The sequence below is a fragment of the Mauremys reevesii genome, linkage group 19, assembly GCF_016161935.1.
Source record: "Mauremys reevesii isolate NIE-2019 linkage group 19, ASM1616193v1, whole genome shotgun sequence".
NCBI lineage: Eukaryota > Metazoa > Chordata > Testudines > Geoemydidae > Mauremys > Mauremys reevesii.
Genome location: NC_052641.1, coordinates 21,160,426 through 21,186,062, shown reverse-complemented (window position 1 = coordinate 21,186,062; position 25,637 = coordinate 21,160,426). Strand labels below are relative to the sequence as shown.

General features: G+C 52.5%; 1 protein-coding gene across 4 annotated transcripts; it reads left to right on the top strand.

Moving 5' to 3' along the window:
• Nucleotides 1–280: 280 nt before the first annotated feature.
• On the top strand, nt 281–25,250 carry PHF19 (PHD finger protein 19). 4 transcript variants are annotated; one of them, XM_039506883.1, is made up of 15 exons: nt 281–513; nt 4,040–4,243; nt 6,016–6,097; nt 8,940–9,035; nt 10,161–10,261; nt 11,964–12,112; nt 13,798–13,893; nt 15,178–15,246; nt 18,206–18,326; nt 19,854–19,921; nt 20,127–20,297; nt 20,989–21,076; nt 21,924–22,009; nt 22,608–22,703; nt 24,453–25,250. In XM_039506883.1, the coding sequence occupies exons 2-15, from the start codon at nt 4,055–4,057 to the stop codon at nt 24,799–24,801; spliced, it is 1,761 nt and encodes a 586-aa protein (XP_039362817.1). In that variant the 5' UTR covers nt 281–513; nt 4,040–4,054; the 3' UTR covers nt 24,802–25,250. The 4 variants fall into 4 exon arrangements, with proteins under 4 accessions (XP_039362817.1, XP_039362816.1, XP_039362819.1 ...); XM_039506882.1 differs by having other exon boundaries at nt 24,450–25,250; XM_039506885.1 differs by lacking the exon at nt 24,453–25,250 and adding an exon at nt 23,406–24,156.
• Nucleotides 25,251–25,637: the final 387 nt, after the last annotated feature.

Sequence of the window (25,637 nt, the reverse complement as noted above, 5' to 3'; positions counted from 1 at the left end):
TGCACATGAGTTTCTGTGTGCGGCTCTGGGTAGATGTGGACAGGTGTATCTGAGTGTGTGTTGCTGCCTGCACAGCTGGCAAGGGGTGTGTGTGTGTGGACTGGCTGGTTCTGGAGGCACGAGGCGGTGTCCCTCCGAGGGGACAGCGGCGGGTGTGTGCACGCGTGTCCGTGCGGGTCTTTGCGGGTGGCACACGCGGCCCTGCCGGGCACGTTCCCTTTAAATGCAGCCGGCGGGAGCTGTCAGGGCTCCGGGCGCTGCCTGGCTTCCTGCAGGAGGGAGCCGGCCGGGCGGGCGGAGGAGGCGGAGGGGGCCCGTGCTAATTACATAAGCAAAACGTAAATAATTCGCGGGAAAAAGTGAAAAAGATGGCGCCCCGCCTCACCCGCCTGCAGCGCTGCTAGCCGGGGAGCAGCCGGGGGCGGCATGGGGGGGACCCCGCGCCCCAGGCACTGAGCCGCCCGCGGGCAGCGCTCTCCGCCCGGCGCTGAGCCCCGAGGACTCGGCGGAGCGGTAAGGGGGGGGCCCGGGGCGGGGGGGCGCGGACCCCCGGCGATGGCTCGCGCAAAGTTTGCAAGGTGACCGCGGGTGGGTGCGTGGGGGGGCTGCACCGACCCGCCGCCGCTGGCTCGGGGAGGGGGTGTCTGCGCTTGGAGATCCAGGCGAGAAGGAAGCTCCCCCCTCCCAGACTTCTTGTATTTTGTAGGTTTAGCTGGATTTTTTTCAGGGGGGGGGTCCTTTGGCGGATCCTGACATGCCCCCCCTGCCGGGCTTCGCCAGGGGCTGAACCTGCTTCCTCCGGGGTGGGGGGTGTTCCATTAATTAAAAAAACCCAGCCCCAGTTAGAGCAACCCCCTCTCCCCAGAGCGATTGTTAGTTCAGGCACGTTGGCAGCTCGGCGGCTGCTGGCTGCAGCAGGAAAGTTAGCGAGAGAGGAGAAAACCGGACCCTCCCCAGCGGCGGTGCCTTATTCCACGGGAGTTTTGGCCCCGCGTGTCTGGCACTTTGTATGTGCCGCATCCGCCCCTTGCCCTGCCTGGGGACCCGTTTGCCGCTTGACTCCGGCTGGCCGGGACCGTGTGTGTCTTCCCTCCCCCCCCCCAAAAAAATGGATTTAATTTTGAATGTTTTTGAATCAACCAATCACAGCTCTGTGGGCGACCGGCTCCTAGGTAAGTGCATGCAGCAGGGAGTTTTGTTGCAGAGTAAGAAGGGGGGGAGGGAGGTCCTGGCTGGTGGAGAAAGGGAAAGTGGGGAGGGTGTGAGTGTAGCTGGGTGTACCCCCCTCCTCCCCAATTCACAGGGCTGCCCCCTTCTCCCCCAGCGCTGGGACATGTGGCACCCACCCCCACCTGATGCTCTTTTCCACCCATCGAGGGAGGGCTGGGGGCAAGCCATGCCCATGAATGAACCTGCCCTTGCTGAAGCCCGGGGAGCTGGCGATCTGCCAACTTCACTTCCCAAAGCACCGCAGAGCCGCGAGGGAAAGGGGTTACCCGGGCCTGGCTTGTGTCACCGCACGGGCTGCTCCCTAGCCTGGGCTTTGGGCACAGCCCCGTTGTGTGCACGTCTGATTCCCATCTGAGCACTGGCAGAGGCTGCCCTTTGCAGGGCTGAGTAATTAGCGTAGGAAGCTTTTCCTTGGAGAGGCCACAGGGTCCTTCCCGAAAAGGGGATTAATGTCTCTGGAATGTAGGAGAGTCTCTGACGTTCCTCGGGCTGGCAGCGATTTTTCATCTTCAAATATTCACTTCCTGGCGCGAGCGGCGGAGGCTCTGCTTTTATTTCTGCTGGGGATGGGGGCCCAAATGCAAACACTCCTTTTTAACGTCAGTGACAGGAGAGGCCGGGTGTTCCTGGGCTGGCTGCTCTTCCTGTCCTAGTTCTAGTCTCTCTGAGATGCAAAGAAAATGAACATGATTCCACCCATTATTCTGGAAAACAAGGGGGGGTATTTTCAGTCTGGGACTGACTGCCTTGCTCTTGCCTGGAAAGGCGCCTTGTTCTCTAGCAAATATTTAACAAGCTGGGAATGTCATTCCCCAGGAGTAGCCCAGCTTTGCTTGAATAGGGCCAGATCCAGGGGGGAATCTAAACTGGTGTTTGTCGCCTCCTCTTCTAGCCCACTTGGTGTGCAAGTCAGACCCATTTAGACTCACCTGTGACTCCGCAGGAAAGACTTGCATTGCGTGGGCGTATCAGGCTACGCCAGGGGCCTGTGTGAGAAAAGATCATCCTGAGAATTACACTGAATTAGGGGTTCCAATCCCTGTTCTGGCAAAATTCCCACTGATGTCAAAGGGATCCTGTCCCGAGTGAAGGCTGCCTTTGATTGTTAGCTGGTAATAATAGGGATTCTCATCCTCTCCCTGTTGGGTAGCATCTTACTTCACAAATGGCCCAGTGAGACTAGAGCTGGGAGAACCGGTACGGATACATGACTTGAACCTTTGCCCTGAAACTGGACATTTCTGTGTGAGGGATGGGGAAAGGAGTTTCTTTTATTTCCCATTCAAATGTTATTTTTTGCATGTTTTCTGCACTTCCGGGTTCTGTCCCAGAGCACAGACACCAAGAGCGAGTGAGGCTGCTTTCTAGGAATTTCCAGCCTGGTTCTGTGGACTCAAGAGGTTAAGATAGTTGGGAAGAGAAACCTTCAAAATGAAGCTTGCCCACTACTCGTGGATGGGAGTTTCCAAAAGCCCCGACCTCCCCTGCTTTAGCCTTTCTGTCTCTGTAACTCTAGTACCTGCCGTCTGTCTCAGAATAACAACACGAATAGTACTTGTTTTACTAAACTGAAGGCCAAACCAAATTCCCACTGAAGTCAGTGGGTGTCTCCCATTGTCTTAAGGGGAAACTGAAAGAGGTCTTAATGTCATAGTCTGGTTTAATATGAAAACCGATCAGAGGGTGACTTGCATTTTTCAGTGGCATGTAGCAGCTCGCTGGTGTGATTGCCCAGAGATCTTTGCTGGGTTTGCTTTGCTTGGCTACATTTGGACAGGCTTGCCTGAACTTTAGTTGAGAGACTCACTAACCACTAAAATTTGTCTCATCGAAGCTGTAAATCTTATTGGTAGTTTGCAGGGTGTATTCATGGTTGCGTGAAAGTCCCCAGGGTAAAACACAGTGAGTTGTTTATATTTTAAATCAATTCCAGGGCATAAACTAAGGCAGGAGTATGTTTTGCAATTAAAGGGACAGTATCAAGATAAAAATCGTACATCACTCAATGATGTTGTCTTAGCTGTGTTTACTAATGATATCGATGGTGATTAAAACGAAAAGTATTTTAAAAATCAAATGTACTTGATGCCATTTGTTTACTTTTTGCTCTTCACTTCTCTAGGGGAGTGAAACTTGGCTGGTCAGTATCACTTTCTGTTTATAGTCAGTTTAATTTTCATGCTGGTGCCTTGGTCCGGTGCTGCTGGATTTGGGGGTTTATTAAGAAGTGCAGACAAATGTTTGAATTAAAATTCACAGAAATAAAAAGTAAATTCTGTCAACCCTTCAAATGCATGCCTTTTGGCCGAAGTGTTTCAGACCTGACGGAGCCCTTTGAAATGAGTGGTACCAGAGGAACTCTTCTCTTTGTTCATTATGATCTTAGCTGTATGCCCTTTCCCTTGGTTTTGTTAACTGAAGGCTAATATAACTTATGTTTTCTCAACTATAGACTGAGCCCTCTGGTTCTAAGGGCATACGCCCCTACAGCTGGAGCTAAAAGAGTGGCTATTAGCCAAGGCTGACACAGGTTCATCAACCTCTGTTTGTGGCCCTGACACTGCTAGAGGGGAACAGAATGCCCCACTGAGTGGGTTACACTAGCAATAATCCTGAGATATGCATAAGGTCTGCAACATCAGCCCCCGTATAGAGACAAAACTTCCAGAAAAGTGGGTGAGAGCTTTGCCTGATTAAGGATGGTGAGACTGGTGCCAATGGCTCCCAGGACTGGAGAGTTTGCATGATCAAAACTAGCTTTTCCCTATGGTGTGATGGAAAAGTCACTGAGTGTGTATTTTATTGGCAGTGTCTGCTGAGGCTCATGGAGAACGGCACACACAACCCAATCATCCGAGATGTCTATGCAGCTGCCAGCCACCTGCAACAAGCAGCGGTCAGCTCTTCTGCGAATGGGAGTGGCTGCAGAGATCTGATGGTCAAACTGACGGAGGGGCAGTATGTGCTCTGCAGGTGGACTGATGGACTCTATTACATTGGAAAGATCAAGAGGGTAAAATAGGCATTCAAAGCTCTGTGCAGTCTAACACGGTTCTCTCTTTCTTACTTATACACCAGAGATGTGTTTGAATCAGAACCTAGATCCAAGTTTTATTGGGTGGGGGCGGGGGCGGCCCTGGAATCTGAACCTGGATCCTGATCTGAACCTCCCAGCAGATCCTAATCCCAATATCTCAATAACGGGAGTTACCCAAATTCTGCCTTCAAGTACCCTCAAACTTTGGGTGTTTTGAAATCTGGATTCAGGTCCCAGTTTAAAAAGAGACAGATGCATTCGCCCAAAGAGCTAAACAGAAGCCCCTGTTCTCTGATAACACTAGACCTGTGCAAACCTTCCTGGGCTCATTTCCTAAGGGCTTCCCAGGGGACTGACCCCTGCAAATCTGTTTGGAGGTTTGTCAGACTCCAAGAGCAGTTCCTCCTCCACCCGCACAAGTCCCCAGTCCTATCTCCTTCTCTCCAGAGCCCCGAGAACAGCTTCTTTCGCATATGTTGGGCATGGGCGGCAGGCAGAATAGTCATGGGGAGGCGTTGTCTCCCCTAGCATGGCCGTCCCTGCCGCCTGACACCTGGGCCTTGGTGCCGCCCCCCTCTGGCCTCTTCCCCTACCTGCTCTGACCTTCCCCGAGGCTCCCAGGGCTTGCTGCTGCCTGGGGCAAGGGGGCGGGGAGTGAGGAGGCAAGCGAAGGGGATCCCTGAGTAACTTTACACAGTGAAGTATCAGAGGGGCAGCCGTGTTGGTCTGTATCCACAAAAACAACGAGGAGTCCGGTGAAAGACTAACAGATTTATTTGGGCATAAGCTTTTGGGGGTAAAAACCCCACTTCTTCAGATGCAGGGAGTGAAAATTACTGATGCAGGCATTAGTATACAGACAGTATAATACCTGCATCTGGAACTTTCACTCCATGCATCTGTATATTTTTGTTGGAAGTTGGCCTTTTATCAAACTACCTGAAACAAAAAATCCCAGCAACGTATTACATGTGCAATTTTATGGCAACATTTGTACTTTTTATTTCCCACAAGTTCTAGTCTTGACTCTGCCACCAACTTCCTGTGTAATGTTGGAAGACACATAACCTCTCCGTGCCTCAGTTTACTTACCTGTAAAATGAGGGGAAACCTTAACACACACCCAACTTTTGTAAAGTAATTTGAGAGCCCTCCGTGGAAGATGCTGGCTAAGTGTTAACAGGAAGAATAGGCTTGTGACAGCAATCCAGGGTCAGTGGGACACATCCAGTGATTGTGCTGAGATGCTAAACAGCCCAACTAGTGGGGTTAAGACCAATTCTGCAGGTGGGTGCAGATTTGGGGACTCAGGCGGCTGGTTTCCATCCAGCCCATGTCAGTGGTGACCAGAAATCGTTTCATTTGATGGCTGTTTGGTGAAATGAGTTGAGCTTCAGTCCAGTTTCTAGAGGGTAAGCAGATCATCATGTTAGTGGGCTCCTCAGCAGAGATGCCAAGGGCTGGATGAGTGTGGGAACAAATACTCTCTCATCTCTCGATGGTACTCCACAGCAGGGGTGGGCACTGGTGCTGCCTGTGCGACTGATAGGTGGCAACACAGCCAGCTTTGGTTTTCAGGGCTGTTAGTCTAGCATCCCTCACCAAAGCAAAACGCAACTAGATGTTCCTTTAAAATCTACGTGCTGCAGCGAGTTCCCGCAGCAGAGCTGTCAGAATGTTGTGAGTTTAAAAACATGTTTAAAGTGAACGGGATAAAATTGCACCTGACGTCTCTCTTGTTTGCACAGATAAGTGGCTCCAAACAGAGCTGTCTTGTGACCTTTGAAGATAACTCCAAGTACTGGGTCCTTTGGAAGGATATTCAGCATGGTGAGTGATGCTTTGGTCTCTTCTCCTGCCCTGGGGTTTTTTAAACAGGCAGGGACAATTCCCAACAGGGGCTCAGCAGCTTCTGCTCCTAAGGATGGACCTGAAGGCCTCCCAAACTTCCCATTTTCTCTTGTCTTGTGTGAGATCTAGATGCTGTTTATTCAAAGGTAGCTCTGGGGCATCTTCTTCCATTGCTCCCAGCTGACTCCTTTGCTGCCCTACACTGGCTCTTCATTTGGCAGGAGCTGGGATCTTTACCCTGTGGGTCTGGGTGCCAAGTTAGATGGTAGGTTTTGGTATAACATACGTGTGATGCAGCCTGACTCTGCCTCCCCCACCCAGACTCATCTAGTGAATGCCCCATGGAAACCTACTGCCTAGGCACTGGTCCCCTTCTTGCAGCACCCTATTCCCTTTCTGTAGGATTTCTGCCCCACTCTGCACTGCATGAGGACGGGGTCAGTGCAAATGCCACTAAAGTCATTCTGTTCACGCGCTGATATTTCTGATGTGCCATGTGCCAGGTCTGGATAAAGGCTCCAAATGTACCTTGCTGGGATCTGTGGGATGTATTTGCATCGCTGCATGTAAAAAAAAAAAAAAAAAAAAAGAAGGCATTTTAACCCTTTCAGTGCTGCCCAGAGCAGCAGGTCTGTCCAGAAAATGAGCTGTTTGTCTGAGTGGACATTCCTTTAACCCCTTGGGGCCATTTGTGTGACTGGCGATCTGGAAAATGTTAGGAGGAGGAAGAACTGTTTGGATGTTCTGGCTAGACTAATGGTGGTTCGCTGGGCTGTGTTTGTCTCTGGCTGGTGCTTGCGTCATGCCCAGTGGCAGGACTCTTATCTCTGGCTTATGTCCTGTCTGTGGGATCATTTAGCTCCATTTGTTTGGAGCTGTGAATTTTGCCGATGTGCCTGGGTTTTTCCCAAGGGGGATATTCCTCATCCTAATGGTCGAGGCTGGGTCAGGAGTCCTAACAGAGGCCACCAATGCATTTTCCCAAGGGCTAGGTGTGCTCTTCAGTGAGGCACATCTCCTGCTGCTCTCGGGAGGGGGGGGGGGGGTTGTGTGTCTGGTACCTGGAGAACCCTTAGCCACTGGTGGACCAAGGAATGAGAGACTGGAACTAGGAAACAAGCCTAGGTCTCGTGTGTGGCAATGCAGAGCTCAGCGGGTAGCCACACTCCCAATCCCATCAGACTGGCCTCACGCGTCTGTGTCACCTGGACGATGAAGCTGAATAGTTCTAGTCTAGAAAAAGCAGATGCCTCAGCTGGTGCCTTTGTTCACCTAGGGCGACATTTCCCCCCTGCCCTGTGCAGAAGACCAACCCTTTCATAGCAGCTCTGTTTACCCTCTTCAGTAGAAATGCTGAAAAGGATCCAGTGTATCCTTTGGGGAGGGTTAAATAATAGGATACTTATTCTGGGATAAGAAGCGGCATTTATAAAGCGCTGCTCATCCCATAGAATGCCATTTCCATTTTTCTTTTTAAACAAAATGTGCAGGAATAGCTTCATCTTCACTGAAACGGGGATGGAGCAGGTGTTTGATATGCCTCTGGCAATACGTACACCTCAGTTTTAGGATAGGGAGTGAAGGAGGAGACCGTGCCCTGCTGGGACTATGGCCACGTGTCCTTTGCTCTGGAGCAGTCCCTCACCTCTGTGTGCAAGTGATGGAATCTGCCCTCAGGGGACTGTGTGCTCATGAGGGGTGGGCTGTGAATGCGCATAGGAGTAAAGGTTGGGATGAGCTTCCACTGAAATCAAGCCTCTGGTTTGTTTTCGCTCAGTAAGGTAAGCACTTGGCCATCCATTTGGATGAAGGGTGCAACAGAGATCCTAGTTCCATGCACCTGTTCATAGCAAGAAGAAACTGAGGGAAAGAAATGTGGCTTAGCAGCATTATCTTGAAATAGGAGGACTTTGAAACTTCCCAGAGACAAGAGCAAGTCTTTAAACCTTTCACTTTATTTCTGATCCAAAGACAAAGGGGGAAATCGTGACTCTATTTTAGTGAATGGGAATTGCACTCGGAATATATAAATGCTGCTAGAGCCTGTGTCTCTTCTCACATCGGTACAATTCCATTGACCCAATGGATGTACTTTGGATTTGCCCTGGTGCGAGTGAGATGAGAGTCCGGCCCAAAGAGCCAATTTATGGGCTGCCTTGGTACAGAAGTCTTGATTTTGCTACAGGCCAAAAAAAAGCTATAAATTATCCTGCCCTTGGATGTATCTTCACAAGTGCATGTCATGGGAATGATGTGGTTTTTTTTCACCCCAGTTTTCTGGCTCAGCTCTATGCACACTTCAGAGTTTTGCCAAGTCTGGCGGGTGTAGGGGCCAAGACAAAATCTGCTGGTTCTGATCCAGCAGGTCAGTTCTTAGCTGGAGTTTCTGCAGATGCCGGCAAGCCTCGCTTTGTTACGGATGTCCCTCCCAGACAGACCTGGGAACGTATGTTAGCTGAAAAGCAAATATCATCCTTCTTGGGGGGAACTATTCTCCTCTAGGACCCAAAGTGGTGTCTGAACAGAAGCATGTGCAGGTGTCCAAGGGGATTCTGGGTTGGGTTCCCCGTGTAGAATGTTCTGGGGTAGGCTCTAGCCTGCATACGTGTCTGCACATAGGGGTATAACTGCTGGTGAGCCCGTGGTCGAGCCAGGAGAAGAACTTAGGAGCTGCCCAGGTTCTTTCCTTTAACCATTTAATGTGGAGCGTGTGTGTTTGAGGGTAGAAATAGAATTTTGCCAGTGGACCCTCTTCCCCACCCCCTCCCTGGTATTTCCATCATGCATCTCTGAAGCCGCTGCTCTCTTGCTCTCTTTTTAGCTGGTGTCCCCGGAGAAGAGCCAAAGTGTAACATCTGCCTGGGAAAGACATCAGGGCCCCTGAACGAAATCCTCATCTGTGGAAAATGTGGTCTAGGTAAGAACGAGCGCTGCTCCAGGTGGAGTGTGATGTCCCCTGGATGGTGGAACTGCTTCAGATTCCAGTGCTCTTCTCAAAGTGGAGAGGGGCCCAGCATGCCTGGTTCCCCCTCCTGCAGGCTCTGTGCTGCGAGGGAGCACGGCTCCCTTCCTTCGACATTTCTGGCTGACCCTGGCAGTGACGGTGGCTTTCGTTTTTCTGTGTTTTCTGGCCCTGAAGGGCCACAATGTCATTGTTCGGGAGGGAAGGAGAAAATGAACTTTTCTCACAGAGTAGCAGATCAAGAGGGAGAGGCAGGGGATCCGCTTGTCCCCTTTTACACTAAGCTGATACTTAGCGTTGATTAATACGGGGTACCCGATGAGCAGAGCCAGCTCTTTCCCCAGTACGGTGCCATGTGTCCCTCTGACATACAGTGAAAACGGGTGGCAGTCGCTGAAAGCCAGGTGCCCAGCTTGGCCACTCAAAGGCAGAATCCCCGTTGGCTTCAGGGTCCCAGCACTGCTGTGAGACGGGTTAGAACCCCAGAAAGCAGCCGAGGAGTTTGGTGATGTTTCGTGTGTGGTTGTGAGCAGAGTGTGTGTACGTTTGGGGGAATGATCGCGGGGTGGGCTGCATGGGGCTGCGTGTACATTTGGGGAGGATGAATGAGTGTGCATGGGGCGGGTAACAGGCAGGGGTGTTTGCGGGGGATGAATGGAGGGCGTGTGTGGTGTGTATGTATTGGCAGGATGAGTGGGGCTGTGAATGGGTGTCCGTGGGGAGTGTAAGTTTATGGGGGATGGGATGCAGCTCATGTTTCCTCTTGGTTCATTGAAACCCCGCCAGGTTTCCCATGGCTCTAATATGCCGGCTGCAGGGGAGCTGTCGTTAATGCTGGATGCGTGCTGAGCTCCAGGCTGGCCTGTCTCTGGCAGGGAGAACCTGGCGTTATCCAGTCGGGGCTACGGGACACGGTTTAATCCCCTTCCACGACCATTAGTGGCTGCGGTTATTGGGTGTGTTTGCGGCTGTGCCGCACCTGTGCACACACAGCCACTGCCTTCTCATTGGCCAGCTAATCTGTGTGCTCCCAGGAGGCTCTTGGCTCGCTGTACACTGATTGTCCCGACCCTCCTCTAGGTTACCACCAGCAGTGCCACATCCCGGTGGTGGACAGCAGCGACGGCCCCGTGCTGACGCCCTGGTTTTGTCGGAGATGTATATTTGCCCTGGCCGTACGGGTGAGTGAGGCTCGCCGTCCTGCTCGCCAGGTCTCTGGTCCGTTTTGGTTCTGGGGTGTGGCAGTTACAAGTTAACTCCTTCCCTTCCGGGGGCTGCAAACCCCAACAGGAACCTGCCCTGCCAGGTGATGTTTGCTGGGCAAACTCTCTGCAGTGAGTGGCTGACTGCGCTGGGCTTACCCTGGCTCTTGGTGCAGGGGTCAGCTTAGGGGGACCTATGGAGGGGTGAAATCTTTTGTAGCTGATGGCAAGGGGGCAGGATCCCCCCCTCTGTGCAGGGATGGAAGGGAGCCAGTTTGCATTGCCTCTGCTCGGGGGCTGCCGGTTCAGCACCCGCTGCTGCCTCTGGAAGCCCACCCTAACTTGTGCCCCGTGGCGGGGCACAGAATCATAAGGATTCACCTTGGCTGTGCCCCCCACATGGGGCAGAGAGAGCTCCTACAGTGCTGGCCTAGCTGTCTCAGTGCGTCGGGGGGGCCCTGCTGCAGGGAGGGAATTTACCGGCGGGGGGCAGGGCAGCCCCTTTGCACCAGCCCCGCTGGCAGAAGGAAGCCGTGCTGCAGGGGGGAAGTCACAGCTCGGTCAAGGCCTCAGCTGAAATAACCGGGGAAAATCCTGGAAAACATTAAAAAGTGACTGTTACTCCTGGGACCTGCCCATTTTAACAGGGGAAAGGGACTTAACCCCTTGTTCCCTGCCTCCTGTACACCAGCTTTGTTCCCTTTCACTCCAGCCCCCAGCTCCTGCCAGTGGGCGTCAGTGGCCAGAAAGCCCTCCTGAGAGGTCCTTGCTACTAGTGCCCATGTCAGGCTTATGGAGCAGAGATGGGCTTAAGCCACAGAGCCCAGCCCTGCACCCTCCAACTTCTGGGGGAGCATCGCCAGGCCTGTATCAGTGTAGAGAGAAATTCAACTCCCAGGCTTTCCCTGGCACTCGCTTCTCTTTGCCCCAGTAGGCTGTATTCCATGATGGATTGATTTACACAGTACCTTTCACGGGGACTGAGGTCCTGGATGAGAAGACCTAAATTTTCAAAAGTGACTAGTGATCTGGGGGCCCCACCCAGCTGCTGCCCTTTAAAGGGGCCTGCTTTTCAGAGAGTGCTGACCCTCTGCCCTGTGCAGATCGGGCCCTTTTAAGGAATCTCTTGCTAGGGAACCCAGAGGTGGAGACCGCTGCAGTTGTCACTCTGGTGACCGTCAGCCGACATGAACCCCAGGCTGATGTAACACTAGGGGATTGCACATACTGGAAGTAGAGCATTGGGGAAAGAGGACATGTTTTCAGCTAAGGCTGAACTGACACTATGGGAGCAGCAGCATGAGTGTCTGGCAGGAGTTGCAGTTGAGCAGCCCAGTGCTCCTTCAGCACCTTTGTTAGAAGAGGCTCATTCGGCTTTACCCTCATGGATTTGTTTCCACGCTTTCCACTGGGTATGACACCCATTTTGCAGGTGGGAAAACTGAGGCACAGAGAGGGGACATAACTGCTGGGCAGCTTTAGGCTAGTCAAGTGCCAGAGCACCCTGACTCTCAGCCTCCTGCTCTGACCACGAGCTCCTTTCAAACCTGGGACCTGAGCCTGCATCCTTGCGGCTGATGGCAAAATGCCCATTGCCTTCAATGGAGCCAGGCTCACGCCTCTAGTGACAAGCTTCCTCGTGCCCGGCTGTGCTGACCCTGTGTTCTGGTTGGTCCTGCAGAAAGGGGGCGCCCTGAAGAAGGGAGCCATTGCCAAGACGCTGCAAGCCGTCAAGATGGTGCTGTCCTACAACCCGGAGCAGCTGGAATGGGATTCTCTGCACAGGACCAATCCGCAGCAGTGTTACTGTTACTGCGGCGGCCCTGGAGAGTAAGGCCCCAAACTTATTACACTGCACTTGGGTTTGAATGTGGCGATCAAAGATCAGACTTTTAATGGTGTGACGTGCCCCCTCCTCCAGTATACCCGAGACAGCCGTGTCCCCGTGGGCAGGGATCTATGTGAGCGACTCTGATGGCAGCATCCGGCCCTTACTTACCAACTCCGTGGCTGATGCATGATCCAGACTAGAACGCAGCTCCCTCTCCCATAACTGTTTGCTGAGCCGGGCCAGGGAGAGCGAGACAGAGTGTGGGGGACAGAATACGCCCAGGAAGCAAACCAGGGCCGCTTCGATTTCAGTCACTGTTCAGACTCAAACTGCACTTTAGTCCACACGAGCCGGGCTGTTGAGTGTTACTCTAACACCACCTCAGCTCGGTGAGGGAGACGGACAGAGCTGGCTGGCACAGACTGACTCCCTGGGCTGTTTTTGATCTTTGTATCATGGCAGCAGCTGAGATCAGGGCCCTGTTTGTGCCAGGCATGGTACAAAAACATAGGGAGAGACAGAGCCTGGCACAGTGAAGCTTCCAATCTAAATAGACAAGACGGGCAAAGGACGTGTCATTATCCCCGCTGTATAGGTGGGGCACTGGGGCACAGAGCTGAAGGCTTGCCCACCAATGCAGAGGAAGACTGTTACAAAGCCTGGGACTGGTGTCCCAGTCCATTACCTTAACCACTAGGCCATCCTTCCTCCCTAGGGCAAGTGTGAGATAGAAGGTCAGTTCCTGGGAAAGGCTTTTTTGAGGGTGCGGTTCTCACCCAACATGCATGTGTCAGGTTTTGATTTTGCAGCATTTCCCATTCCCCCTGAATGTGTCTGAGCAGGGTGCCCTGTCCCTGGGAGGAAGGCGATGGGTTGCAGTTCACTCAGCAGCTCTGGGATGCAAGAGCTGCTTCCCCTGCTGTAACAACAAGCTGCAGGCAGGAAGCCCCCATCCAAAAATAACCCAGTTGGGGAAAGTCACGGACAACCAAAATAACCATCTAGAGAGCTGCTGCACGGTGCATTTGCAGTGAGCTTCCTGTGTGCTTAGCTGGGAGAGGCTGCTGAGAAAGCCAGCTGTTCCTGCGAGCTGCTGAGGGGTGAGGTTACCTGTGTGACCAACATACCTAATCCAGCGGGAAAGGCTGCGACCAAGTAGCTTTAGTTACTGAACTTACATTTGATTAAAAAATATTGTTGGGGAATCCAGGTCTGGGTAGACCCTGGGCTCTTCCAAGGAGCCCCTGGTTAAGTGCCCAGCGCCCATGGCAGTTCAGTGGGGCTGGCTGACTTCTTTGCCTCCTCCGAAAACTCCATCTGGACCCCCCCCTTGCTCCTCCTTTTTAATGTAAATGTCAGTGGCGTTTTTTTTCCCAAAGACAGCCCTTCCCCCGCAACATTACAAACCCAGACCCAGGAGGCCTGATTCTCCACTGTCCTGCGCCTTGCGCCTTCATTTCCACCAGTGTGGAGGGGGTATGGAATTCTGCCATTCCCATTTGGGGAGCGTTGCACGCCCATTTTGCACACTTACTTTGCCCCAGTGTCAACGCCTGCCCAACATGCTGCGCAGTCGAGAATTTTCTCCATTCACCTGTAGGGCACCATGTATAGCAAAGGGATTCTGGTCATAATGCGCCTCGGGCCACCTCCGAGAGTGTTGAAATCTGGTCTCTCTTCCCAGATGGTACCTGAAGATGCTGCAGTGTTACAGTTGCCGGCAGTGGTTCCACGAGGCCTGCACGCAGTGCCTTAGCGACCCCATGATGTTTGGAGACCGGTACGTCCTTCCCCAGCTCACCCCGGTTTGTTCCGTGCATCCCTGAGGGTTGAGCCCGAGTTGTGAATTGGTCAGTCTGTATGTCCTCCCCCAGCTGACTGTTAACACGCTCACAGCTGCGTTGGGAGCAGCTGGAATCAGTGGGGTTGGGTCTCTTCATCCCAGGCTAACGGCTTCCTTCAGGTGTCCTGGGAATTGCTGCTCAGCTGAAATCCTGGCTGGTTGCTTGGCTGAGAGCTGCTGGATTCCAGCAAGCAGCGGTCCAGAGAGAGCTGCTGGTTTGAGTTCACTGACTGAGCGAGTCTCTCCCCCCGTCTTGTCTACGTGGACACTCAGAGCATGGCAAGCCGGGGTGCAAGTCTGCCCTGCTCTAGCCTGCCGGGCCCGGGGACCCTGGTACCACGCACTAACAGTTCCCGAGTGGGATTTGGAAGCACCCCAAGGAACTGTTTGTGTGCAGCATGAACGGCTAATATGGAGCAGATCTGCACCCCGCTTGCTGCGCACTAACTGTGCATGTGTGGACAAGCCCCAGGTGGTGCATATCTGGCTGTGTGGAGGAGGGGAGTCCTTGCCCCTTTGTGGGCAGGGAGGGTCTGTAGCTGGGAGATCGCTCCTCACTCATTTCTAACCCCCAACCCGGTGCAGTCAGGGAGCGTTCTGGCAGGCAGCCTGCAGCCAGGAGGCTGCCAGGCACAGCAGAGAGAATGGCTTTGCTCTGCTGATCTGAAGCAACTGGCATGGGCCACGCCACACCAGTGCAGAGGCAGGGGCACGAGCCTCTCGTCCCCTCCCCGGGCATTGGTGGCACATCTCCCAGCCACAGGTGGTAGGCAGAGGAGAGTGCCATGCTGGGGTTGGATTCTGCCTGCCCAGCCCAGCAGGCAGAGGGGTGCTTCGGTTCCTCTCTAGCAACCCCCTCTGGCTGACCCAAAGGGCTCTGCAGTGACCTTCTCTGCAGCTGAGGACGGGAGTGGGGCAGGGGCTGGAGGAGGGAGTGAAGCCTGCAAGCATTGCCCGGGGGAGCAGAGTGACTTTGGCCCCAGTCTGGGCCAGAGGAGAACACAGCCTGGCACGTGCAGGGGGATGGATTCTACCGCAGTCATTACCCCACATGGGCACAGAGGATCCTACTGTAATGCTGAGACCCGCTGCCCTTTGGGGAGGATGGGCTGAGCCTTGGGCTGTCCTGTTGGAGCGATGAGCCCAAATCCATCCTCCTTCTGAGCTGCCCCCCACCTTACCATGCGTTTCTCTCTCTCTCTTTTTTTTTTTTTTTTCCAGGTTTTATGTGTTTTTCTGTGCGGTGTGTAACCAGGGGCCAGAATACATCAAGCGCCTGCCCTTGAGATGGTAAGAGTTGGCGTCACTTTGGGACCAAGAGTTGAGGGCTGGAAGCTGGGGCTCCCAACTGGCGGGGCAAAGCCCGGACTCCTGGGCTGCCAGCCTCCCCCTGAGCTTCTCTCTCGCTCGGTCAGGGACTTTCAGAGTCGTTCCTGGAACTGCAGGGTCTACGAAGCGCCTCCACATGGCCCAGGGTTGTAACTGTCCCTTGGAAGAGACGTAGCCAAGCAGATGCATATGCTGCAGCAGAGCGAGGTCATTGCCTTGATATTTTCTCCTATACCGGGGCGCTATTTATGGCTGCTGCAGGAATGGTCGGATCAGCATGGAGAGGGACAGAGGGACGGCTTCTCTGAGAGGTTCTTTACTTTATGGAGTGTAATACACAGCAACAGGGCTGGGAGCCACTGCTCAGCACAGGGGAGAAGGCCAGAGAGAAGCCAGTGTCTAATGGATTCCTTTCCCCTTGGTGCCCCTTCGAGTGCAGAGTGAAGTGTCTTCAGCTGTCGCTTTCCTCTGGGAACTTTCTGTGCAGTTCGGGGGTGGGAACAGAACCCCGCTCAGCCCGTCTGGCTCCCTGATCAGCAGTTTGATAATCAGGAACCATTTATCCTTCCTGGGCCTCATGGCTCTCCCCCTCAGTCCTGCATGCAGCAGGGCCTGGACTTATAGTGGAGGAGGCTGAGTGCTGAATGTGGGAGTCTCCAGGGTTCCCCTGTTAATGGCGTCCCCATGCCCGCCTAAGCTGCACACTGAACTGAAGCTGCATCTTCATGCAGTTATTTGGCCCAGCAGCCCAATCTCACACGCGTTTTTAAAAATCAACGGGCCTGGCTCTTAAAGTTGCCGAGCAGCCGCAATCCCATCCCATGTGAGTGGCCGCAGCCCTGCCGAACGTCCAACTCACCATGTCCTGAGTTCCAGCCTAGTGAGCATCCCTGAGTGAGGGCCCCTTCCCCCCCCCCCAAGCTTTGGGGATCTGTGTGGAGAGGCCATTTGCATTTTATTGGTGGGCCCAGGATTTATTTTATAGTTTGGGTGCATGAAAATGTTTCTGCCCCTTCTGTCCTGACCTGCTCTTCCAGCCCAGGGCTCCACACACAGCTTTGCTGACGCCCCTTAATCCCAACCTGCAGAACTGCTACCCGGGTTGTTCCAATCCCAGGCTCCTCACTTACAATCCTCTGATGCAGTTCACTCTGACCTTCAGCACCCCTTATTTCCATGGCTAGGTCACGCTAATCAGGGATCCAATGTGTGAGCTTCAGTGATCAGCCTGTTCCAGGCAAGCTGGAGCATGGTTCAGTCCCATAGGGGAACAGGCCTTGCCCCTAAAACTGGTGCATGTGTCTGTGGAGTCGGTTAGGGACTAGTGGATGGAAGTTTCCTGATAAGCAGAAAGAGGGTGATTTGTTTTGTGCCCTAAATGGGGAGGCTTCTGACCTTCCTTTGTGCTCCAGAACCATGGAGCTCCTGGAGGTCAAAGGGAATCAGCTTGTCTATGCTCCCTGCATAGTACAGGAGCCTCACACTGGCATTTCACCCTCTCCCTGGTGCAGGGAGGTTGCCAGGATCTTTGCAGCTTTGGAGGCATCATCTGAACTGGCCCTGGCTAGTTCTGTTCTGAGCCTTTTTTCTGACCTGCAAGCCAGCCCGGGGCTTCTCCTGAGCCCACCCTGCTCCGGGAGTCGAGCTGTGTGGCACTGATTTCTAAGGAGGCTGGATCCATGCTGCATGCTTGCCCTATTGTATGTGAGCCAAAGTACATATTTGCCAGCAGATAAGTCACCCAGGTGATCTGGCCACATGTCTCTCTCTTTAGTTAAGGAATTAAGTGCAAGTTTATATAGCAGAGACATTATAGGTCAGAGGATAAATAACACTTTCCCCTTCTCTAGTGCTTCTTATCTGAGGCTCTCAGAATGCTTTACATGTTTATATTAATGAATTCCCACAATCCCCCACGGTGAAGTGTATCAGGGATATACAGACATTGTTTAACCAGCCACTGAAATGCAGCCACCTCTGGGGTGAAGTACAGTAGCTGTTTAACAGGGTATGCCCATGCTGTGCAGCTGGTTTAGAACAGGGAATAGAGGGATACCGTATATAACGGGGGATATGTATCCAGGGAGGCAGGATGTAATGCAGCCAGGATCTATTTTTATGTGACTAGGAGCCTCTGTGGCCAGCTGCCAGCCTCCTGCACTTTTGTTTTTCAGCTAATATTAGATCAGCCAGGAATCCCCCCTCCCCACTACTTTCACTGTAGCACTGAGCATATGGCTGAAACTGACAAAAAGCCAGGAAATTAGGCATGAATCCTGGCACTCCGCAGGTTAGCCAGCCTGGTGGGGCTCAGGTATTTCAGCATGTGGCAAATCTCCCCGCATGCAGAGCCCCTGGCAGGATTTTGCCAAACAGGTCAACCTAACAGCCACTTAATCCTCCTTTTCCTGGCTCCCCTTTGACGGATTTAAACCAGCCCTTTAGTTATTCCTCTAATCCACTTTTGTGCACGTGCAAATACAATGGAACCTCCAGACCTGCACAGCAGCTACATTGTCCACGTCCTAGCCAGCATCCCACGCTGCAGATTAACACAGTCTGGTCTCAAGCCCTCTCCACAGTGCAGGATGCACCACTGGGTTTCGCTGAGAGGACATGTCTGCTACTGCCTGAAGAACGGCAGCTCCGGGGAAGGGACAGGTGACTTTCTTCCCCTGCTCTGCCATCAGCCATGTAGACTCCATCCATCAGACGCCCTGAGCAGCCAAGGGGTTACTTGGAGTAGGATCAGGGGAGAATGGCGGGAGTGGGGAGAAGGCAGCTGCCATGGAGATGGCAAAGCCAGAGCAGGAAGCTCAGGGTTGCAAACCTGAAGTAAATGCAAGTGCATCTGAAAGCAGCTCCTGGCCTAAGCGGGGCCTGCAGAGTCTCAGCTGCGTTTGCACCTTTGCTCCCGCAGGGTCGACGTTGTCCACCTGGCCCTCTATAATCTGGGTGTCCAGAGCAAAAAGAAGTACTTCGACTTTGAGGAAATCCTCGCCTTTGTAAATCACCACTGGGATCCTTTCCAGCTCGGAAAGGTACAGACCTGGGGCCTGGGATGGGGTGGGGGAAGGCAGCTCGGAGGGAACGATAGGCGGCTGCAGGGGAAATGATGCATGGACCATCCACCCCTTAAAGCCAGGAATGAGGCCGGGCTGACTCCAAAGAGAATAAACCCAGGGTTGCTTTGGGAGCCTCTGTTCCTGTCTGCTCAGACAGCAAAAGGGGAAGCTCCCAAGTGTCTCTCAGAGAGGGAGGTGAATTCAGGTGTGTTTAATAGCGAAATCCCGTGGTGATAAGCTGTGTCTCTGCACTCTGGGTGTCTCTATTAGTGGGAAGGACCCATAAACCGCAGGATGCATTTTAATGGCACTTGTTTGCAAAGGCTTGGAGCAGGGGGTCGGGATGGTCGCCTTTCTGTGCGCTTCCTTGAGGGGCTCGGTGTAGGAGGTATAAAACCGCCTTTGCCTGACTCTTCCTTGGGGGCCCAGGGGGGTTGGCCACAGTGGGGTGGATTCTGTGGCTCTGGATGGACTTGGCTTGTTGCCAGCTTAGAAGCCAATTGTTAGCAAGTGATGGTACAAGGTGCCCGGGCACTGCGGGGTTTGTGATAATCATTCAGTCAATGACTGTGTGCAGGGCAATCGGGGAGACAGAGGGCACCTGACTGGTGCATTACCAGGGCTTGCAAGATTGACTCTCATTCTGCCCGCCCACGGCGCACTCCCTGTAACCACCCACTTGGCCAGCTCCCTGGCCTGGATTCCATCCGGCAGCTCTCTGGCTGGCAGAGGAGCTGGGTTTTATGGGTGGACGGTGTTGACTGTAGACCTGCTGTAGTCCCCATGGCAGCTGATTTGTTGGGCAGGGCTGCTGGTAGCTTTCCAAAGAGGCTGGGGAAGGGCTGCTTAACCACTGCAACGCTCAGTCTGGGGCCCTGAGCAACTTAGCTTCACTGTGCCCCCTGTGGCATGAGGCCCTGGGCAATTGCCCTGGTTGCGACCCCTTAACGCCGGCCCTGGCTTTTATAAGCAGAAAACCAGATGTTGTGGCACAGGTGGGCCACGGAGATTTTATAGCATGTTGCGGGGGCCTCAGGAAGAACAAGTTTGAGAACCCCAGTCCTGACCTACCGGTGTCAGCCTTGTACCAGTGTGTGAGAACCAGAGGGAAACGGACAAGGCTAGTTTTGCTGTCCAGGCCCAGTGACGTGCAGGAAGTAAATGCAACAATCATTAGTTTAAAAGAATAAATAAATAGAGCAAAGCAAGAGGAGGGATTTTAACTGTCTTAGGAACCCAGCGTGCTGATGTCCAAACAATAAACGCAGCCTGAGCGTTTGCATCCCGGAGGCCTGTGGGGTTCTGTTGGCTGAGCGTTTCTGAGCTTTATGATCAAACCTGCTCAGACCAGAGCAGAAAACTGTAGCGTGGGCTCCCCCATTTGTTGAAGTTCGGAATAACCATGGTGACGCTAACGAGCTCTCTAGCCAGCGTGTGCTCTGTGCTTTGCTGATCACATGTTCCAGTTACTGAAATGACCTTTTGGCCAATGCTTTATCCCAGCTGACCAGCACTCCGGCCTCAGAACGTGCTCCACACCTGCTCAATGCACTCAACAGCTACAAAAGCAGGTGAGCCCGGGCGAGGGGACTGTTCGATGCAACATTTCAGCTTCAGCAGGTGTGGGGAAGCTGGAGGGGCTGAAATGACTGGGTTTGCAGGGTTTAGGTGTTGAGGTAGGATGGGTGGGAGAGGGGAAGAGTTGGCTATGAAGACTCCCATTCAGAGCTTACAAATCCCCTCGTGATCTATTGATTTTTATCTTCTGCCCTCTAGATTTTTGTGCGGTAAGGAAATCAAGAAGAAGAAATGCATCTTTCGCCTGCGAATTCGTGTCCCGCCAAACCCCCCAAGCAAGCTCCTGCCAGAGAAAGTACCAGGTTTGGGTGAGAGTGGAGCTTCTGAGCTGAAGAAGAGAGGAAAAAGCAAATACGCCCATAAAAACGGGTCTGTGTCCACACTTTCACTTCACACTGTCCTCTCCTCCTCCGCGTCTGTCCTCTTAAGAAAACTGGCTTCCCCATAAACCCTTTGAGCTTTCCCTCCATAGAATGTCCACTTCTGTCTTAAACTCTGACACAGAAATGATAAGTCATGGGGTCCCCTGGGTTATGCAGCATTCCCCAGTTCTTTCCCAGCCACTACAGTAAAACAGCTTTCCTAGGCGCTCTTGATAATTATCTCTGTTTCACAGCAAACAAACAGAGAAATTAGATTAAAAACATAGACACTGTTTCTGGACAGTTGCAGTGTAATATTATTTTATTCCTTAGAATTCAGAACACACAAGAACCCCAAAACGGAGAGAAACAAACCAGGCTGCTCCATAAAACAGAGAGGCCACAACTCACACCACCTTATTGTAACTGTCTCTTTGCAAACTGACTACTAAGCCCTGGTCTCTCACTTCTCTCCAGAGCCCCTTAGGCTGCAAGCAGGACTAGGATTTCAAACGGCAGCTCGTAAATTTTAGAGTTTTCCAAAGACCACACTCCCCACCCTAGGATTCTCCCTGGCTGCTTGGAACCAGAACAGACATTCTCTGTACGCCCCCCTCAGGCCTGTTACGTGATTTGCAGTCTCCCAGCAAGTCTGACTCTCACTGTTCTTTGTTTGTGTTTGTTCTTTGCTTTCACAGTTTGCTGCCGCATGAATTTCAACAGCAGAAAAGGCGAGTTGCTAGAAGAAAAAGATCAAAATTTTTGTTGGAGGATGCTATTCCCAGTGTTAGTTTCTCGCTACTCTTTCTTTTGTTACTATCCGTGGTGGTGTTTTTCAGGGGTGAATTATTGAAGTTATTTGCTTTTTGTTTTTCAAACATGGACCTGGGCAAGATCCCTGTGCTGCTGCTACCAACAGACATTTAGGAGGCTTGAATGCTTTCCTCAATTCGCTGTTTTTCCATCCAGCATAGGCCGCGCACTCCCCAGGCAGAGATGACTAATAAAGGCAGGATCAAAGTGCCAATTTGAAAGTTTGCCCTGCTGGCCACAAACCAGCCTTCTGATGCCAGTAACAAGAGGCTCAGCGCAGGGAGTTCCAAATATGTCTCTTTAAGTGTCTTCTGGTGGCTAGAGCACTGGGATGAAAGTTGGGTGTCTCGGGTTCTGTTACAGGATTTGCCACTGACTTGCTGTGAGACTTGGTCTCTGCCAGCATGAGGTGTAAAAATTGATGAAACCATTGTAAACTGGACTTTGACATCCTCAGATGCATCAAGTATAATTGTCCCCCATCCTTCCAAACGCCCTCACAGCTTCTCAGTTACAGACGAGAACCAGGGAAAACGGAACCTCAGCTGGCATGGGACATTTTATTATTTTTAATTAAAAAGGTGCCTTTAGAAAAAGAATGGATGGGATTCCCCACAACCCTCCAGCTGCGCCCAGCTCCAAACGGCAGCCTTCTGCATGGCTGCTTTGCAGAGGGGTAAGGGACCGTCCAAAGCACAGGTCATCTCCGAGCGTGCAGTAGATGGAAGCAGGAGACCAACCGGGGTAGGAAACGCTGGCTGTGATTGCTCACACCGAGTCATGCTGTCAGCTCATGAATATACTCCTTTTTGTAATGCAGAGTGACTTCACCTCGGCTTGGAGCACAAACCACCACCTGGCCAGCATATTTGACTTTACACTGGATGAAATTCAGAGCTTAAAAAGGTAAACGGCGCATCTGTCCCGGGGGGCAGTAATGCCTGATGGTAAGAAGAAACCACGCCGGGTTTCTGTGCATGCGTCTCCGCTCTTTGCCATGCCGGGGGTAGCCATCACCGTGGTTCGGGGGTTGCCCTCTTCACTCCCTCGTGTGCTGGGGAGAGGAGAGATGCCCAAAGGTGAAAGATGTTTGAGGAGCTTAATTGGACAAATCTCCAGTCCCAGATTTATATGAGGAATCAAGATTTTCAGTGGGCACCAGCTAATCTACTTGTGCCCTGTTGGGAAATGGAAGCTGGAGGGTGGGGAGCCCTTGCTGGTTGCTAGTGAAAGCCCCGTATTGGCAGCTCTGGAAGTCCTAGGGGTCTGTGCTGGTTACTATGTTCTTGTCTGAATTCTGGGCTTTTAACTAACGCAGTGCAGGCCGTCCAGCTGTCCTGATAGGGACGCACGCTGCTGCTCTCCTGACTGTCACCGAACAGGCTGCATGTTTTAGCTGACATTCTGTTTGGAGCTGGGTCCTGTACGTACACAGCAGGAAATGCTGGGCTCGCACAGTGGCTGAGGTCTGGTCAGGATTGACTTCGGTCTCTCTCCCTTTCAGTGCCAGCTCAGGGCAGACTTTTCTTTCTGACCTGGATTCCACAGATGCTGCCAGCACATCTGGCTCTGCGATAACGAGCTTGTCTTATGAATCGAGGTAAGGGGAGAGGCTGGGCTGGGCTGGGCTGAGACTAGGTTCTTGCCCTTTGATTTTTGCATTGATCTTGACTGCACTTGACTGCTTTCTTTGAAACCCCTTTGTTTTTCCAACCCCTGACGTGATCCTCATTAACTCTCCATTCACCCTGTCCTTCCAAGCTTTGGCTTAGGTAGAGTTAGCTCTTGATAATGATTGGTCTCTGGAAGTTACCCTGGACTTCTCTCTTCCCTGCAGTCTCTCTCAGGGCTGGGCATGCTGCCTCCCAACTGCTCTGCACCCAGAGTATTTCCAAGTATTGCTCATCTTTCTCTGTCTCTGCCCTGACACTGATTAACTGGAGACCGTCACCAGACATACGTGCCTGGCTGCAGGAAAACCCAGCTTCTGTTTTTTAAATCTCTTCACAAGGATATGCTGCGAAGAAGCTGGTCCCAGGTGGTCCTTGGGCACCTGCCAATAAGGATGCCTGTGTCCTTGTCTTGGGGACTCCGCCCACTGTACAGCTGATGCCCACAGCTGGCGGCCAGTTTGTTCAGTGCCTATTTGAGATCATTAAATAAAACTGCCTATTTTCCTGCCATCTCCTTGGCGGGGCGAGGGAAGCGCTGTGGTTAATGCAGAAGGACTGGCCCTGCATTCCTCGGTAAGCAAAACTACCCTTGGCTTGCCTGGAGCTGGTGGGAGCTTTTACATTCGTAGGGACAGAAAGACTCGTTATTCATGAACTGGCAGCTTTACTGAACACATCCACTCTGCCTAGCCATCTCCATGGGATGTCTCCTGCCCTGCAGTCAGTGCTGTGCAGAGCCCTGCTGAAGCACCTCACACAGCTCAATGGATTAAAGCTCACAAGCCCCTGGGAAGCTGGCATTAGCGTCATCGCAGAAATGGGTCCATCTAGGCGCAGCTGGCCATGTTCCGAGAGGGGTACTAGGATATGTCTACACAGCAAAAGAGACCCGCGGCAGTGACTCTCAGCCTGTGTCAACAGGCTCACAAGTCTCGCACTACAGGGCTAAAAATAGTGTAGCTGTTCGGACACGGGCTGGAGCCCAGGCTCCGAGACCCTCCCCTCTCATTGGGTCTCCAGACTCTAGCCAGAGTCTGAGCACCCATACTGCTGTTTTTAGCCCTGCGAGCCTGAGCCAGTTGACCTGGGCTCTGAGACTTCCTGCTGTGGTGTTTTTCGTGCCACGTAGCCATAACCTTAACCAACCTTTGGGACTCTAAGACAATGTAACTTCAACCTTCTTCCAGTGCCTGAGTTACAGAAGTTGTGAGCCCAATTCAGAGATGAGTCTGATACGATAAACAGTCAGTGGCAGAGGCAAGACTAGAACCCAGGAGTCCCGATAACCAGCCCAGGGTCTATCCACTAGACCACACCTTCCTGTCCTGTAACTCACCAAGAGTTATCCTAACAAGGGGAGCTGCCTCTCTTCCTACTAATTTGAGCCTCGGATTATTAGCTCCTGGACGGTGGCTAGTGGCCCGAAACCTGGCGCTTCACTTCCTGGTGCACGTAAAGTCTCACGGGACGGGAAACTCAAAACCAAAACTTGCTTTCATTAGGAAACATCCTCCAGCTCTCTGCTTGGCTGGCTCAGTGCAGAGCCCTGTGGGTCAGGAGCCCTTGATATCACCAGGCACATGTCTTGTCTAAGGGCCAGCACTGCTGCATTGTAGTTTCCTTTTGCCAGCATTTCTCTTATCCCCATCCCCTTCTCTCTCTCTCTCCTCTAGCAGAAGGAACGTGGGCAGCCGGAAACGAAAGCTGGCGGCTAAAGCCTATGCCCCAGTGGGGGGGAAGAGAAAAGGCATCGAACAAGGTGGGCACCTGAACAGCTGCGCCTCGGAGAGCAGTGAGGCGGCCTGTGCCCCGGAGCGCCAGGATGACGGGATCGACAGCCACACCTTGGAGAGCATCAGCGAGGACGACTCCTCCCTCTCCCACCTCAAGTCCTCCATCACCAACTACTTTGGAGCAGCCGGCAGGCTGGTGTGTGGGGAGAAGTACCAGGTGCTAGCCCGCAGGGTGACTCCGGAGGGGAAAGTCCAATATCTGGTAGAATGGGAAGGCACCACCCCATATTGATCCCTCTGGCTTGGACCAGCCTGGGAAACCTCTCCTAGAATTAAATAGATCAATCATACAAAACCCATGACCTAAACCAAAGGAGGCAAGGGATGTGGATGAGCAGGGCTCCTGCGCTGGCCGCACACCGATGCAGGAGAACTTTGACAGCTCTCCTTACGCTTACAGTGAGTTGTGCAGGCGAGGTTTGAAAGGAACACTTAACCGTCGGGAGCAGGGGATCTCTAGGGAGCTGTGAAGGACTTAGGACAGGGTATAGCAGAGGCAGTTGGACACGGCGATTACATCCAAACTTACTGTGAGCCGCAGCATCGGGTGGCTAAAACTGATAGAGTTCTTGTTTTTAATGATGATTATTTTATTGGTCATGTATATACAACTGGCTTCCCCAAGGGACCCCTTGGCTAAGCCAAGGGAGCCATCTTTGTGGAAGTGAGCAATTAGTGATACGGCTTTTCATTGTGATACTCTGCTGCACCATAGAGGCATGGTAGGCCCATCCGAACCACCCAGCATCTGGCTGATAGTGCACACACGTCTGATGGAGCAGCTCTTGTGGTGAGGGGAAAGCAAAGAGGGAAGGTTGAGTGGAGAAAGGAAAACCAATCTGTATAGAGCTCAAACCATCATCCCCTCTAGTAACAATAAAAATGCTGTTATGCAGAAGAACCACATCTAAGTTCACCAGTGTCTTATGATCACATACAAGCCTTAAATAACAGACCCAACTGGTCTTGTTACTAAAGCAGAAAGCACCTACATAACCAGTTCTATAATGCGTAAGCACCCAAGTATCACATTCTTGTGCTGATAAGAAAATGCTGGGCAGGCTGATT